This window comes from Diabrotica virgifera, chromosome 10 (genome assembly GCF_917563875.1).
Source record: "Diabrotica virgifera virgifera chromosome 10, PGI_DIABVI_V3a".
Classification (NCBI taxonomy): Eukaryota; Metazoa; Arthropoda; class Insecta; order Coleoptera; family Chrysomelidae; genus Diabrotica; species Diabrotica virgifera.
The window spans coordinates 51,779,275-51,797,376 of record NC_065452.1 but is presented as its reverse complement, the minus strand read 5'-3'; the positions used below and the strand labels follow the sequence as shown (position 1 = coordinate 51,797,376).

The following is an 18,102-nucleotide window of genomic DNA, read 5'->3' as shown; positions in this document are numbered from 1 at the left end:
TTTTTGCCTTTCAGAAAGATTCATTTATAACCCATAATACCTATATAAAATATAGTATTAGCTCGGAATATCCAATTATTAATGGAAATATTTTTACGTTTCCTGAAAAATTTTACTCATGTATTGTTTTCGCAATAACCGATTTAATTACAGACAAAAATCACAATGACTAAAATATCACTGTATTGTAATTTAGCCCACCTCTAGACTCGTTCGGTTGATTTAAAACAGAGTGAAATGGTAAATGTACGCGGGCTTTTGCATTTGCGTAGCTTAGTTCAGAATCCAGCAGTCGACTGAAGTATTGGACTTGTATAATATAATAATTATTTGAAATCTTTTGTTGGCCAACCGCCTAGAGCCGACATACATGTATTGGCTATGATCCCTTTAAAGCTCGCTGTACCTGTATCTTATTGTATGGTTGTGAGACATGGACGTTAAAAACCACCATGCTAAACGAATTAGAAGTATTCAAATTGTGATGCTATCGACGAATCCTAACGATATTGTGGGTTTCGTACACTTCCAATGAAGATGTTCTTCAAATGATGTATTCAGAACGTCTGCTCATAAACATCATAAAGAGGAGAAAAACAGAATACGTCGGCCATATAATTAGAGGACCTAAATACCATTTACTTCGCCTTATAATACAAGGAAAAGTGAAGGGAAAGAGATGGGTTGGTCGAAAGAAACTTTCATGGTTGTGTAATAGTGAATATGGACACAGCATCTAAAAAAGAAGAAGTATATTATTTCATTTAAATAAAGTTTATTTTCTGTATTATTTGAGATTGTAAAGGGCCTAGCCGGGTAAGATGATGAGAAATGCCCCCAGTTCGATTCGAATTCCATATAGGTCACCGTTTAGCACATATAGAGAAACTCACTTTCTGAAATTTTTAGTGGTCACGTGACCCACCTAGAGCCTAATTAGGCTTTTTATGTTTTTATTTATTATCTCAGCCGCATCGAGAGATAGCGAAAAACTTTAAATAAAAAAGTTGTAAGTTTTAAAAAGTTCTGTCCGAAATTTTTTTTTTAATTTTTGGCAGGAAATTTAAATTTTAGGACGATTTTAAAATTTTAAATGAGTATAAAAAATAACTAAGACATTCGTTTTCACGAAAAAATTTTATAACGTGTATTTTTGCATAATGTTTCACAATGAATTTTTTCAGATTTTTAAAATTGGTGAAACGTACTTTTAAAAATAAAAAACCGCATTTTTTTGTTTTTTTTTTCGTTTTTGTTACAATTTTATACATGGTGTTTAAAAAAAGGTAACACCGTCACTAGGATAGATAAAAAACTGAAAAACAATTGGGGGTTTGCTTAATAAAAATTTTTTGTAATGCCATCCATTTTCAAGATACAGGGCGTTGAAGAAAACAAAATTTTACACATTTTTTACGATTTTGCGGAAACTACTGGCAACATTGTAATAAAATTTGGCAGGTTTTAAGAGGTAGTTATTGTGCATTTTTGGACATACAATTAAGAATTTTATATTCATCATTGGCGCGCATACGGGTAATGGTCTGAACGTTTTAAAGAATAAAAGATAGTACGCCACTGACATATTTCAAATTAACAATCATTTTTGAGTTCCTCGTTCCATTTGGGACAAAAAATCTATCTTCCCATTTTTTCATACGACGCGCCATTTTTATACAAGAAATAAAACGATCTTAACCCTTACAAAGGATTCGAACTACTATGTTAAGTTTCTATACATCTACATTATAAGTATGAACTCGTAACTCATACATCCATATAAAAACTTAATACGAATACTTTGGAAGGATTAAGATATTTTATTTTTTGCATGAAAACAGCGCGTCGTATGAAAAAAAGGGAAGATAGATTTTTTTGTCATAAATGGAACGAAGAATTCAAAAATGATTGCTAATTTGAAATATGTCAGTGGTGTACTATATTTTTTTCTTTAAAATTCTTAATTGTATGTCAAAATATGCACAATAACTACCTCTTAAAACCTGCCAAATTGTATTACAATGTTGCCAGTAGTTTCGGCTAAATCGTAATAAATATGTAAAATTTTGTTTTCTTTAACGCCTGTATCTTGAAAATGCCATTACAAAAAATTTTTATTAAGTCCCAATTCTTTTTCAGTTTTTTTCGTATCCTAGAGACGGTGTTACCTTTTTATAACACCCTGTATAAAATTTTATCAAAAGCGAAAAAAAACGAAAAAATGTGGTTTTTATTTTTAAAAGTATGTTTCACCAATTTTAAAAATCTGGAAAAATTCAGGTTGATACATTGTGCAAAAATACACGTTATAAAATCGTCCTAAAATTTAAATTTCCCGCCAAAAATTAAAAAAAAATTTTTGGACAGAGCTTTTTGAAACCTCAAACGTTTTTATTCAAAGTTTTTCGCTAGCTCTCGATGCGGCTGAGATAAAAATAAAAACATGAAAAGCCTAGTTAGGCTCTAGGTGGGTCACATGTCCACCTAGGGGGCTAAATATTTCAGAAAGTGAGTTTCTCAGAAAGTATGTACATACGGGGTTTGGCTCTGACGACGACGATATGTGCTAAACGGTGCCCTATATAGAATTCGAATCGAGTTGGGGGCATTTTTTATCATCTTTCCCGGCTAGGCCCTTTTTATTGAAATCTAATTAAGTCAATGTTTTCTTTCAGGGACGTACAAAAACAACTGGCATTTATGCTAGGACGACAACAGATATATGTTGAAATTCCTGAGCATACGCCTGAATACGAAGATCTAATCGAGATAATGGCAAACTGTCATCTTAATAACCACTTCTTGAACCTCGCTCGCGAGTTGGACATTATGGATCCTAAAACCCCCGAAGACGTTTACAAATCCCATTTAGAAAATAGTCGTCCTCCATTTGGTGGAAACCAAGTTGATTCAGCCAGACAAAACTTAGCTGCCAGCTTTGTTAACGGTTTTGTTAATGCTGCTTTTGGTCAAGATAAGCTCTTAATGGAAGATGGGAATAAATGGCTTTACAAAAACAAAGAACATGGAATGCTTAGTGCTACTGCTTCTTTGGGACTAATTCTTTTATGGGATGTAGACGGTGGTCTTACTCCTATCGATAAATACTTGTACTCTTCTGAAGACCATATCAAGTCTGGCGCTTTATTAGCTTGTGGCATTGTAAACTGCGGTGTCAGGAATGAATGTGATCCCGCACTTGCACTTTTAAGTGATTATGTTCTTCACAACACAAACATAATGAGAATAGGAGCTATTGTAGGTCTAGGTTTAGCGTATGTTGGTTCAAATAGGGAAGCAGTATTATCTCTAATCACGCCTGTGCTATCTGACCCTAAATCAAATATGGAGGTCATTGGAATGGCGGCTCTAGCATGCGGAATGATTTCTGCAGGATCTGGTAACTCACATGTGACAACATCAATAATGCAAGTTCTTATGGAAAAGTCCGAAATAGAATTAAAGGACACTTACGCCAGATTTTTGCCTCTGGGTCTTGGATTGTGTCATTTAGGTAAACAAGAAAGCATTGACACAATTATAGCAGCATTAGAAGTTATACCTGACCCTTTCAGATCCATGGCGACTACTATGGTCGATATTTGCGCTTATGCAGGCACAGGAAATGTTTTAAAAGTACAACATTTGTTACATATATGTTCAGAACATTACGATGCTCCTGAAACTCCTGACAAAACTTCAAAGGACAAAGATAAAAAAGAAGCAGAGAAAGAAAAAGATAAGGATCTTTCAGCTAGACAAGCTATTGCGGTTTTGGGTATAGCTTTAATTAGCATGGGAGAAGACATTGGTAGCGAGATGGCTTTCCGGACATTTGGTCATTTACTAAGATACTGCGAACCAGCGATCAGACGTGCTGTTCCCTTAGCCCTAGGCTTAATCTCAGTTTCAAATCCAAAATTAAGTATTCTCGATACTTTGAGTAAATTTTCACATGATAGCGATGCTGAAGTGGCTCATAATGCCATCTTTGCGATGGGTCTGGTGGGAGCTGGTACTAACAATGCAAGGTTAGCAGCTATGCTAAGACAGTTAGCACAGTACCATGCCAAAGATCCCAATAATTTATTTATGGTTCGCATCGCCCAGGGTCTCACTCATCTTGGCAAAGGAACTTTAACTCTCAGTCCATTCCACAGTGATAGGCAGCTGATGAGTCCAGTAGCTGTAGCTGGTCTAATGGCGACACTCATCGGCTTCTTGGATGTTAAAAACAGTAAGTAATCTTAATTTAAGTTATTAACTATTTGTTTTGAAACTACTCTGTTTCTGAGAGATATACAGGGTGTTAGTAAATAAGTATGAAAAACTTTAAGGGGTAATTCTACATAAAAAAATAATGGCAGTTTGCTTTATAAACGTATTTCCGCAAATGCTTCGTTTCCGAGATACAGTTGAAATTTTTATTTCAAACTACCAATTTTTTTATTGCTCTAAGACCGGTTGAGGTATGAAAATTACATTTGGTGGGTTTTAAGAGGTAGTTATTGCGCATTTTATGACAAACAAATATCAATTTTGTATTCATCATTGGCGCGCCTACGGGTAATAATCTGAATTTTTTTAAAGAAAAAAATGTTACGTCACTGAGATATTTCAAATTAAAAATGATTTTTGTATTCCACGTTTAATTTATGAAAAACAACCTTTCTTGTATTTTTTTCATATGGTGTACCGTTTTTATGCGAAAAAATAAAACATCTTCGCGCGTATTTTTCATTTCTTAATACATTATCAAGAACTCTCCAATATAATAATACGAAAGTAGAATAATAACAGAAAATATTACTAAAAAGATTTTAACTAGGTGCAAAGCTACAACAAATGTTCAAAATTACCTACTTTAAAGGTGACAGAATAATTTTATATTCATCATTGGCGCCCGTACAGGTAATGGTCTGAATTTTTTAAAGAAAAAAATAGTACGTCACTGAGATACGTCAAATTCAAAATCATTTGTGAAGTCCTCGTTCAATTTACGACAAAAAATCATTATTGCCTTTTTTTCATATGCGGCGCCGTTTTTATACAAAAAAAAAATTTAAGCACTCATGGTAGTGCCGACAGAAGTGAAAACTTCTTATAATATATAAATTACGAGATCAATGCTTTTTCCCCATCCAAAAATAATTGATTTACCTATATTATATATGCGTTGCGTACGTTTTATGCTATTTATGTATACATACACATAATATATATACGTACGAAATTTAGTTCGGCAAAGTGGTGACGGTCGCAAACTCAATCATTTTTCTCCATCTAAAAAGTACACAACGCCCTAAAGAAGTTTTCACTTCAAAAATTTATTTCGTCGAAGCAATGACGGTCGCTAATTCAATACTTCTTCCCCATCCAAAAAGTGCACAACGTCCCTAAAGAAGTTTTCATTTCAAAAATTAATTGCGCCGAAGCGATGACGGTCGCTAATTCAACACTTTTTCCCCATCTAAAAAGTGTATAACGTCCCTAAAAAAGTTTTCGCTTCAGAAATTTATTTCGTCGAAGCAATGACGGTCGCTAATTCAATACTTTTTCTCCATCTAAAAAGGGCACAAAGTCCCTAAAGAAGTATTCACTTCAAACATTTATTTCGTTGAGGCAATGACGGTCGCTAATTTAATACATTTTCCCCATACGTCCCTAAAGAAGATTTCACTTCAAAAATTTATTTTGCCGGAGCGATGACGGTCGCTAATTCAATACTTTTTTTTTCATCTAAAAAGGGCACAACGTCTCTAAAGAAGTTTTCATTTCAACAGTTTATTTCGTCGAAGCATTGACGGTTGCTAATTTAACCTTTAACTACCCGCGCATCAAGTTATAAGATAACTACACGCGTGGCGTACTTTATACGCCACAACAAAATACACTTAAAAACATCGGATTTGTTTTTTTTTTGAAAAATACACTTAATTGTTTGTTATAAACCTTATTCGGCATCAGTGAATACTTGGAGTTCTTTCTCAGTAAGCCAATTGGGATTTATAATTGGAATCATGGAATAACTGGATTCTATGATAAATAAAATTACTAATAAAAATTTTTTTGAAATGTGATTTTTACAGGAGAAAAAGTATTGTTTATAAAGAAAAATATATTTTGTACCATAATGACTAAAAAACAATTGAAATATGTACTTATATTACGACTTATATTAATATAATCGTGACGTATATTGTCCACCACCGGAAACAACAAATAATAAACTGTAAATTACGATATTTCCAGGACGCCGATTATAACGAAACTAAAACCAAATTGCAAAGCACATTCCAGTGATAGATTAGAGAGATAAACAAGGTCAAAAATTAAATTTTAAATATATTTGCATTAGAATTCTTATATCTGGCGTACAAAATACGCCAACGCGTGTAGTTAAAGGTTAATACTTTTTCCCCATCTAAAAAGGGCCCAACGTCCCTAAAGAAGTTTCTTCTTCTTCTTCTTCTTTTATATAGGCAGTACTGCCTGTTTTTCTTCAACGGTGCCTTTCATTCTGCCCCTAAGTTGTCATTCCATCTTTTCCTTGGGCGTCCTATACTTCTTCTGCCTAACGGTGACTTGTCCCTGGCTATTCTTACTATTCTTGATTCAGACATCCTGCTTATGTGCTCATTCCACTCGTTTTCTGTTCTTTACCCAGGTATTTATATTGTCTACCCCACATATGCGTCTGATTTCCTCACTTCTTACCCTATCCTGTAGTCCTTTTCCAGCAATCCTTCTTAAGATCTTCATTTCGTTGGTTTCCAGATGTCTTCGTGTTTTGCTTGTATCTGGTCTTGTTTCGGCCGTGTAAGTCATAACTGGCCTAATAACTGACTTATATATTCGGGCCTTTGTTTCCAATCTTAGGTGTTTGTTTTTACAAATTGTGTCGTTTAGGCATCCGGCCGCTCTACTGGCTTTAATTATTTGGTCTTTTACCTCTTCTTCGATATTGTTGTCGGCTGATAGATTAATTCCCAGATATTTGAAAGTCATTACTTGTTGTATAATTTGATTGTCTAACTCCAATTTGCGTCTACTCCAATGTACTAAAGAAGTTTTCACTTCAAAAATTATTTCTTCGGCGCAATAACGGTCACGATGATGGTCGTTAATTCAATACTTTTTCCCCATCTAAAAAGGGCAAAACGTGCCTAAAGAAGTTTTCACTTCAAAACATTATTTCGTCGAAGCAATGACGGTCGCTAATTCAATAATATTTCCCCATCTAAAAAGTGCACAACGGCCCTAAAGAAGTTTTCACTTCAAAAATTTATTTCGTCGAAGCAATGACGGTCGATAATTCAACACTGTTTCCCCATCTAAAAAGTGCACAACGTCCGTAAAGAAGTTTTTACTTCAAAAATTCATTTCGTCGAAGCAATGATGGTCGCTAATTTAATACTTTTTCCCCATCTAAAAAGTGCACAACGTCCGTAAAGAACTGTTCACTTCAAAAATTCATTTCGCCGAAGCTATGATGGTCGCGATGACAGTCGCTAATTCAATACTTTCTCCCCATCTAAAAAGTGCACAACGTCCCTAAAGAAGTTTTCACTTCAATAATATTACTATTACATATTATACGTACATTATAATAATATACGTAGAAAATTTATTTCGTCGAAGCGATGACGGTCGCGAAATCAATCCTTTTTCCCATCCAAAACGGTCGCTATGACGGTCGCGAAATAAATCCTTTTTTCCCCATCCTAAAATAGGCTTCACATTTATTTTAAATTTAAATACTTCTATACAATTTACATATAGTACATACACATAATGTACCTATATATGTTAAATATGTTTCGCTGAAGCGATGACGGTCGCGAATTCAATGTTCTCCCCTATCCAAAAATCGCACAACGTCCATAAAGAAGTTTTTACTTCAAAAATAAAACATCTTGACGCTTACAAATTATTCGAGGTAGATTTCATATGCATAGAAACTTATTTCAAATGTACAGGGTGTCCCGAAAAGATTGGTCATAAATTATACCACAGATTCTGGGGTCAAAAATAGGTTGATTGAACCTGACTTACCTATATACAATAGTGCACTCAGAAAAAGTTACAACCCTTTGAAGTTACAAAATGAAAATCGTTTTATTTTCATATATCGAAAACTCTTAGAGATTTTTTATTGAAAATGGACATGTGGCATTCTTATGGTAGCAACATCTTAAAAAAAAAATTAAAGTGAAATTTGTGCACCCCATAAAAATTTTGTGGGAATTTTGTTCCCTTAAACCCCCCCAAACGTTTGTGTACGTTCCAATTAAATTATTATTGTAGCACCATTAGTTAAACACAATGTTTCTAAAACTTTTTTGCCTCTTATTACTTTTTCGATAAGCCAGTGTTTATCGAGATATTTTGAATATTTTTCTAATCCACCACATATTTGTATATGGTTAAGTACGATTATGGAAACGCTTTTTAATAATCTGAAAATTTATTTATAATTTATTTTTTAGGTATATTTTGAAAAAGAAGCCAGATCTCGATAAAAGGTGACTTATCAAAAAAAGACTAAGAAGCAAAAAGTTTTAAAAACACTGTGTTTAACTAATGGTGCCGCAATAACAGTTTAATTGGAACGTACACAAACATTTGGGGGGTTTAAAGGAACAAAACCCCCATAAAATTTTTATGTACACATATTAAAAAAGAAGGTGCATTTCGATAAAAACTGGCTTATCGAAAAAATATTAGGAGGCAAAAAAGTTTTAAAAACGTTGTGTTTAACTAATAGTATCACAATAATGAATTAATTGGAACGTACACAAAAGTTTGGGGGGGTTTAAGGGAACAAAACCCCCATAAAATTTTTATGGGGTGCACAAACTTCACTATAATTTTGTTTTAAGATGCTCCTGCCATAAGAATGATACACGTCTATTTTCAATAAAATATCTCTAATAGTTTTCGATATATTGAAAAAAATCGATTTACATTTTGTAACTTCAAAGGGCTGTATCTTTTTTTATGAGCATATTTGTACTAAGGTAAGTTAGGTTCAATCGAACTATTTTTGACCCCAGAATGTGTGGTATAATTTATGACCAATCTTTTCGGGACACCCTGTATAAACATTCTCAATTTCTTTGCAAAAGGAAAATGCAGCAGCTGCATAATACTCTGGTTAAAGCGGTTAATTATTTCAAATACTTTGTAAACGTTAAGATGTTTTATTTTTTGAATAAAAACGGCGCCTCATATGAAAAAAAAAGACAACGATTTTTTGTCGCAAATTGAACGAGGAATTCAAAAATGATTTTTAATGTGACATATCTCAGAGCCGTACGCGCCCTGAGTATTTTCCCTTAAAAAATTCAGTCCATTACCCGTACGCGCGCCAATGGTGAATATAAAAGTACTCTGTCACCTTTAAAGGAGGAAGGAGGTAATTTTGAACATCTGTTGTAGCCTTGCACATAGTAAAAATCTTTTAGAAATATTTTCTGTTTTTGTTCTAAGTTTGGTATTATTATATTGGAGACTTCTTGAAAATGTATTACGAAATGAAAAATACGCGCAAAGATGTTTTAATTTTTTGCATAAAAACGGTGCACCATATGAAAAAAATACAAAAAAGGTTCTTTATCATAAATTAAACGTGGAATACAAAAATAATTTTTAATTTGAAATATCTCAGTGGCGTACTATTTTTTCTTTAAAAAAATTCAGACCATCACACGTAGGCGCGCCAATGATGAATACAAAATTGTTATTTGTATATCAAAAAATGCACTATAGCTACCACTTAAAACCCACCAAATATAATTTCCATAGCTTAAACGGTCTTAGAGCAATACAAAAATTCGCAGTTTGAAATAAAAATTTCAATACCCTGTATCTCGGAAACGAAGTATTTGCGGACATACGTTTATAGAGCAAACTGCCATTATTTTTCATGTAGAATTACCCCTTAAAATTTTTCATATTTATTTACTAACACAATGTATTCATAACCAATTCAATGGCCTCTCCAATTCTTTCTGTGCTACTTCTATCTTATTGGTGCTTCTTCTTAGGGTGTCTGTCCGTTCCGAATGTTGGCGATCATTCTGGCCATGATGATTTTGTTGGTTGCTGTACGGAATATTTGTGTTGAGTTTTGTCTATACCATGCTCTCAGGTTAGCAAGTTAGGATATTCTTCTTTGTCCTGGGGCCTTTTTTCCTTCAATTGTACCTTGTAAGATGCATTGGAGTAGCTTGTATCTGCCTTGATTTCTCATTATATGTCCCGAGTACTGCAGCTTACTGCCCTTCACGATGTTGACCAAATCGTATTGGTTACTTTTCTGGTATTTTGGTAAATGTCAGTGTGTCTGCTCCATACGTTAGAACTGGAAGGCCCCGGTTGACAGGCGCTTAACGCGCGATTACAACTACATACATTTTACTGAAGACCGTTCACATGCTAACGCGCGTTTTAGGTCATTAAAACGCGCGTTGGTATGTGAACGGTCTCAAGTAAAATGTATGTAGTTGTAAATCGCGCGTTAAGCGCTTGTCATAAAAACGGGGCCTTAGCTCATTACCGATATTTTCCACGATTTTTTAAAAAACTCACACTTTTTTGTCATGCATAATTTCAAGTTTTCATCATGGAATTGGAATTCGAAATTTGTTAAAATTTCGGGAAAACTTTTAGAGAACTATTCGACAGCAAATATTTCTTGGGGATTTTTTGTCCGGGATTTTTTGTGGGGATATTTTGTCAAAAAAAATTTGTGGGGATTATTTGTCCAGGGATAATTTGTTGGGATTTTTTGTCCGGGTTTATTTGTCCTAGCTTCATGGGGTAATAGGTACTTACTACTTACTTTCCGTGTCCGGAACACCAACAACTTTAAATTCTGTATTTCCAATGGTTGGCCACATAGATGGCCCTGTCATTTGCTATAATTAAGTCTTGTTCTGTGCAAGTCTCTCTCATCTCTGTGCATGATAGTAGATGCCGGCTGGTCTGAACCGCGCCACAGTCGCAGGTATCGTCCTCCTGGTATCCCCATTTTTTCAGGTTACTAGCACAACGTGAAACGCCGGTTCTTAGTCTGTTTAGCGCTTTCCAAGTCGGATACGGTAAATTGTGTCCAGCAGCCATTTCCTCCGAGGGAGAAAAATGTGTCGTGGTAGCTGACGCTTGCCATAGGTGTATTCGGCGCGTCTCTGGCGCTTCGGGGATGGATCTTGATGTTTTCAGGAAGCTTTTCCTAGATCTTAGTCTGCTTGGCTGAGTTTGGTGGTCATATAGGGTGTCTTCGGTCCGTCTCCTGCTTTTTCCGTTCTACCTCTGACGTGACCTTCCTCCTGATAGGTGGTGGAGCAATTCCAGCAATGGGGTATACCTCTTCGATAGGTGTCGGTTTCAGGCAACCCGATATTATACGGACCGTTTCATTTAGAGCCACGTCGACGTTCTTTGCGTGAGCAGAGTTTGTCCATACTGGTGCTCCAAACTCCGCGGCCGAAAAACATAATGCCAAGGCAGAAGTGCGGAGAGTGTGTGGTTGTGCTCCCCATTTTGTATTAGTTAGCTTGCGGATGATATTATTTCTGGCACTTAATTTCTTCTTGACAGTGGTATCGGTAAGACAGAGTTCTATCCAGACGGACGCCAAGGTATTTTGGCGTCTTGTTGTGTTCCAGCATCTGACCACTAGACCAGGGCGCATCTGTAAAAATATTAGTACATTTGGACGTTGAGAGGTGACTCAAATTTTTTTACAGAAATTGCTTGAAAATAACTCAATTAATAATATTTGAGTTATCCTCCCTCTCAAAAAGACCCGGAACATTGTTTAAATAATCAAAATGTCAAAAAATGAAGAAAAAATTCGATATTTTTCTTCGTTTTTTGATTATAACTTTAAGAGTATTCATTGCCGAGAAAAGTTGTATTGACATAAAAGTTGTGTAATTAAATTTTCGACAATATAGAGTTGGCTGAAAATTTAAAAAATAGTCACCCTTGTTGCAAAATAGCAATAATTGGGAAAAAACTATACAATAAGAAGTATTCGCATTTTACGTTTTTCAACCATTTATGCTAAACTTAGGGCCTTCAAATTTGACCCAGAAAAACTATATGATACAGTTAAACAATACTGTAAATTTCATTAAGATCGGTTCAATAGATTTTGCAAAATAAATTTTGCAATCTAGTTTTCGCAAAAAAAATTCATTTTTTCAAACTGGTACAGGACTGAAAATAAAGCAGATAGCAAGTTGAAATTTTTTTTGCTTAGAGAAGTGTACTGTACCTTTCATTTTCAATTTGCAAAACTAAAATCGATTAACCACCACGGCGGCAGGAATTTTTTTAAATAAACATTAATTATTGGTGTTGCGCGCAGGGCACCGGATAGTTTGCTCTGATTGGGCATTCCAATGACCTTTGATAATTATTGATACATTTTAATTTTTATTACATTTCGATATAAATAAATAAATTTGTTTATTGCAAAATAAAAACACATACTCTATCCTTTGAAATAACACTTTTTTAGCAAAAACTTTCTTTGTTCATATATTTTAACTTGAAAATAAATGTTTATTATTTTTAAACATATACAATTGTTAAAACAATATTTCACAAACAATAATAAAATTAGTTTGATTTTTGTGGAATTAAAATATTAAAATACAACAAAATATAGAGTAAGAAAATAATATATTAGATGAAGATTGGAAGAAATTTTGGTGGAAATCAACTTCATGTGAATCGAACAGCGCTGTCCTGCGCGTAGCACCAATAATTAATGTTTACTTAAAAAAAATTCCTGACGCCGTGGTAGTTAATCGATTTTAATTTTGCAAATTGCAAATGAAAGGTACTGTACACTTCTATACGCAAAAAAATTTCAACTTGCTATCTGCGTTATTTTCAGTCCTGTAAAATTTTAAAAAAATGAATTGTTTTTGCGAAAGCTGGATTGCACAATTTATTTTTCAAAATCTATTGAACCGATCTTAATGAAATTTACAGTATTGTTTTACTGTATCATAAAGTTTTTCTGGGTAAAATATGAAGGTCATAAGTGTAGCATAAATGGTTGAAAAACGTAAAATGCGAATGCTTGTTTTTGTATGGTTTTTTTCGCAAATATTGCTATATTGCAACAAGGGTGACTATTTTTTCAACTTTTAACTAATTTTATATTGTAGGAAATTTAATTACGCAACTTTTATGTCAGTACATCTTTTCTGGGAAATGAATACTTTTAAAGTTATAATCCAGAACGAAGAAAAAAATCGAATTTTTTCTTCATTTTTTGACATTTTAATTATTGAAACAATGTTCCGGACCTTTTTGAGAGGGAGGATAACTCAATATTATTATTTGAGTTATTTTCAAGCAATTTCTGCAAAAAAATTTGAGTCACGTCTCAACGACCATCTCAAAACAGATGGGCCCTGGACTACACGCCATTCCACCTCCAGCGACCTTCGGGCATGCTTGTTTCTCAGGTGGAAAGCACATACCTGGGTTTTTGTGGGATTGGGTTTCAGATGGTTTTTATCATAGTATAGAGCTAAGTCTCCCAGGGCATCTGTCAGTTTCACTTCGACTTCATTGAAGGTTCTTCCCTGAGCTGCCACCGCTGTATCATCAGCGTAAATAAATTGCCTTGTTTGTTGGTGTATGGGTTGGTCGTTGGTGTATATGTTGTATAGAATCGGCGCGAGGACACTTCCCTGTGGTAGCCCATTTTTTTGGTCCCTCCACCGACTGTTCTTGGACTGGAGCGTTACGTAGAAGCGTCTATTCTGGAGGAGACATTTCACTAACCTTGTTAGTCGAAAATCCTTTGTAGTTTCGTAGAGTTTTGCGAGTAGCCGTTGATGGTTAACTGTATCATAGGCGGCAGTTAGGTCTATGAACGCTACTCCTGTTATTTCCTTCCGTTCAAAACCATCTTCAATATGTTGGGTGAGATTAAGAATTTGACTGCAGCAGCACTTTCCGGACCTGAATCCTGCTTGTTCTGGAATAATTTTAGTCTCCACATATTCTGCGATCCGGTTCAGTATCATTCTTTCAAAGGCCTTGAAAAGGTGGCACAAGAGAGATACAGGTCTAAAACTCTTTGTATCCGCCGGATCCTTCCCTGGTTTTAAGAGGGCTACCACTCTAGCTTTTCTCCAGATTTTGGGGATTTGTAATGTACGGATGCAGCAATTCATCATTTTTACGAGCCACTCTACGGTTTTTAGTCCAAAGTTCTTTATTTGCTCTGTTCGTATGTCGTCCAGGCCAGCCGCTTTATTATCTTTCATTTGATGGATCGCGCCTCTCATCTCCTCTAGACAAAAAGAGGTACCTAGAACATCTCTTTCTTCGTCGATATTCCGTTGAGCTCTCACCTTGTTCTTTCTTGATGTCGTCCTACCGTTCATTAGAAGATGATGGGCTATCTGATCGGGTGTGACTTCTGTCATGTTGACTGCCGGAGCAGCGGGATCGTTGCCAAGATTCCGAATCAGCTTCCAGGCACGTCTGCTGTTTTGTTTCATGTCCAGAATCGTGACCAGCTTGCACCACCTTTCCGTTCTGTTGGCGGATATCGCATGTAACATTTCCTCCCCAGCCTGTATTGTCGCTTCCGAGAAAGGGTCTTCTTCATATAGCTGTTCGTATCTTTTAAGTAGGGGTTTAGATTCTTCATTGAGCCCCGCTATATACTCAGTTCGACAACCTGTAGGGATAAATTTCCGTGATACTTGCTTTACGATTTCTACAAATTTATCGTATGAATCAGGGCAAGGTTCTAGCTGGGAAACTTCTTGATCCAATGTTTCAGAGAATTTTTCCCATTTTGCTTTAGTAAAGTTGAACCTTCTCTTGAAAGGAACAATTTCGTATCTGATTGCCGCGTTGGAAAGACAAATTATTGGTCTGTGCTGTGTCTTTGGGAGGGCGCTTCCAACGATTTTTGTCACCTGGTCTCCAATTCTGTCGCTGACAAATATATTGTCTGGGTTGTAACCTCTGCGCCATCTTCCGCTGTTGAACGACGCAGGCTGCTTTGGATCGTGAATAAGTTTTAGGTTCATGCTTTCAGCCCATTTTTCTAGTTCTTCGCCATTGGAATCTGTTTCGTTGTAACCCCACGCGACACTGTGACAGTTGAAGTCACCCAGTACGAATTTGATTTGCTGTGATTGAAAGTTATTCGGTTCCTCAAAAGCAAAGTCAGCGTTTGGTGGTTTGTAGATTGACGTTACTGTACAGGAGTTTATCTCCACTGTGAGGATCTCGATGTCATTTTGATCTGTTAGAGATGTGGATGCTACGTCGATATCTGGTCTGACGAAGACTGCGCTACCGTATTGGTCGTGTGGTCTCTCCAGTATGAGCTTCATACCCCGAATCCTTGGTCTGCGGCTTGCAGTACCTCTATGGGTTTCTTGAACCAGTAGAACATCGACACCATGTTCTCTGCACATATTAGACAATAGGTCTTCTTTATCTGCTGATAGTCCTTCAATATTAATTGAGGTCGTCATCAAAAATGGCCTTGATAAAGACCGTTTTGATTTTGATTGCATGTGTGTTGTTGGTGCACCGGTGTTGAAAGGATTAGCCGATATTACTCGTTTCCAGGGGACGCCCGATTGTATTCACAAGTGATCACAATCTACCTTTCATGTCCCCCGGGTAATAGGTAATACAAATCAAAAACAGTTTTATCTTCTTAGGGTTTTACTATTAAATACATCTTTCAACTGCGACATTTTTGATTTATTATTATACAGTAGAACCTCGATTATCCGTCAGGGCACCGGACCAAGGGTATGACGGATAATCGAAAAGACGGTTAACAGAACATTAAAAAAAGTTAAAAATTGATAATACAACTCTCAAATTTTATTTTTTTTTTGTTTTGTTTGATAATACAATAAGAGGAATTTGTGTTCGTGTTAATATTGTCGAATTTGGTTTAAAGTATTCTGAAATCTTTGTTTGCTTTACTGATGCTTCACATTTTGCAAGGGCTGAATTTCTTAATCGGCGTAAGATTATGTAATCTACTTTATTGGATTCTTCTTATCGAGAATACCACTCGATGAATGGTTGCATGTGCGATGCAGCTTCTCTAGCTTCTTTAGGCAAATCTTTGTCAGTTGCAAAAGCATTATCGACATCGCACGGTCAAGTTCCAAGATTTTGTCAGCTTCTGAAGCTGTTTCGTCAGGCTCTGTTTTGCCATTTCAACGATTCCATCATCTGTCAGCAATCGATAGCCGCTTGCGTCCTCATCACAAATTAACCATGCCTTTAAGTCATCTTTAGGCAACGAAAACAAAACAGTTGATTCAGCCATAACTTCATTTGTTACCGCATCGTACATTTCAGCGAATTTCGTTTGGCTTATCGCAATGCTAAAAAAAATGAATTGATGACTCAAATTTTTTCTTATGTACTCAATACAACTTATGTACGGACCCTGACGGTTAACAGAGGTGACGGTTAATGGAGAGACGGATAATCGAGGTTCCACTGTATTTAAAATTGAACTTTTATATTGTTAAAATATTAAACTGAAATACTTTTGAAACCTTTAACACTTTAATCTTTTTAGTTATATTGGGGAAGTCACACTACTTACTGTACACCTTAGCAGCTGCAATGCAACCAAGGATGTTAGTCACATTTGACGATGAGCTAAATCCTCTACCAGTGCCTGTCAGAGTTGGATTGGTAAATATTTTGCCGTTTTATATTTGCTACACATTCTAAACAATCATTTTTAGGCAGTGGATGTTGTTGGCCAAGCAGGAAAACCAAAGACTATAACAGGTTTCCAAACCCATACCACTCCTGTGCTTCTGGCTTATGGTGAGCGCGCTGAGCTCGCAACTGAAGAATACATTGCATTGACGCCAATTATGGAAGGATTTGTTATTTTACGAAAAAATCCTGAATTTAATTCATAAATATATTATTTCCGTCATTGTTTATCATGTTCCGCAATTTTTTGATTTAATATACTTTTTTGTATTAATCGATATTTATTAAATATTGCTCACGTTTTGATTGAAAACCCTAATTGTTCATAACCTCTTCAATATCTGTATATTTGCATTGAAAATATCTGAATCTGTATATTTTAAGAAAAAATCGCGAATTTAATTCATAAATATAGATAAAAGTATAGGGACAAAATTATGGAGCCCATTTCTCTAAAATGGACGATTTTGGAGAAAAATCCCGAAACAGGTCGATTTTTATTTTTATGTTTGGTATATATTTCATACTAGTGACGTCATTCATCTGGGCGTAATGACGCAATCGATGATTTTTTTAAAATAGGAATAGGGGCGGTGTGAACATTATAAAGGGTGTTCAACTCTCTATTCAGTAATATAAACATTAACATTATTTATACATTGTGGCCAAAAAAATAATTTTTGAATTAAATTAATTGAAGCAAAAAGAAGAATGTATGTAATTTATTTAAATAAAAATACATTGCACTGCTGTGAGAAAATAGAAAAAAAATTGTTTATTTGGTTAATAAACATAGCTTTTCGCTTAAATTAAATGGCAAGCCATTGCAAACTGCCAAGAGGCAGGTGGAAGGCTGTTTGAGATTTAATTTAAGCTAATAAAAATGTTTATTTGTGAAATAAACAATTTTTTTTATTTCCTGAAAGCGGTACAATGTATTTTGAGTTCAATAATTTTTTTTGCGTCAATTAATTTAATTAAAAAATTATTTTTTGATCACCCTATATAAATAATGATGTTAATGTTTATGTTACTGAATAGAGAATTGAATAACCTTTCAAATGAGCTAACACTTCTCTTATTCTTTCTCGAAACTCCTTATGCCCCTCAGGGGCGTCGGAGGTTTTATTCATTTTCTATCCATCTCTTCCATTTCTTGCGGTCCTTTGTAAACTTTTTCATTTGTTGATGTGTTTTTCCTTTTTCCTGTCCAATTTCTATAATCTGATCGATCCATCTCTTCCTGGGCCTCCCTTTCCTTCTTTTACCATATCTTTTCGATTCCATCACCTGCTTTGGTAGTCTTCCCTGGTCCATTCTGTTAATGTGTCCGTACCATTTTAA

The 18,102-nt window shown here is 35.2% G+C and overlaps 1 protein-coding gene across 1 annotated transcript in view; it reads left to right on the top strand.

The window, feature by feature from the left end:
- The window catches only part of LOC114333186 (26S proteasome non-ATPase regulatory subunit 2), a 67,423-nt gene extending 50,391 nt beyond the window's left edge, over nt 1–17,032 (top strand). Inside the window, exons 6-8 of the mRNA XM_028283038.2 lie at nt 2,676–4,237; nt 16,610–16,728; nt 16,782–17,032. Of these exons, the coding sequence (XP_028138839.1) occupies nt 2,676–4,237; nt 16,610–16,728; nt 16,782–16,964 (1,864 nt within the window). The 3' untranslated portion in view covers nt 16,965–17,032. The remainder of the gene's footprint in view (nt 1–2,675; nt 4,238–16,609; nt 16,729–16,781) is intronic.
- The last annotated feature ends 1,070 nt before the right edge of the window (nt 17,033–18,102 follow it).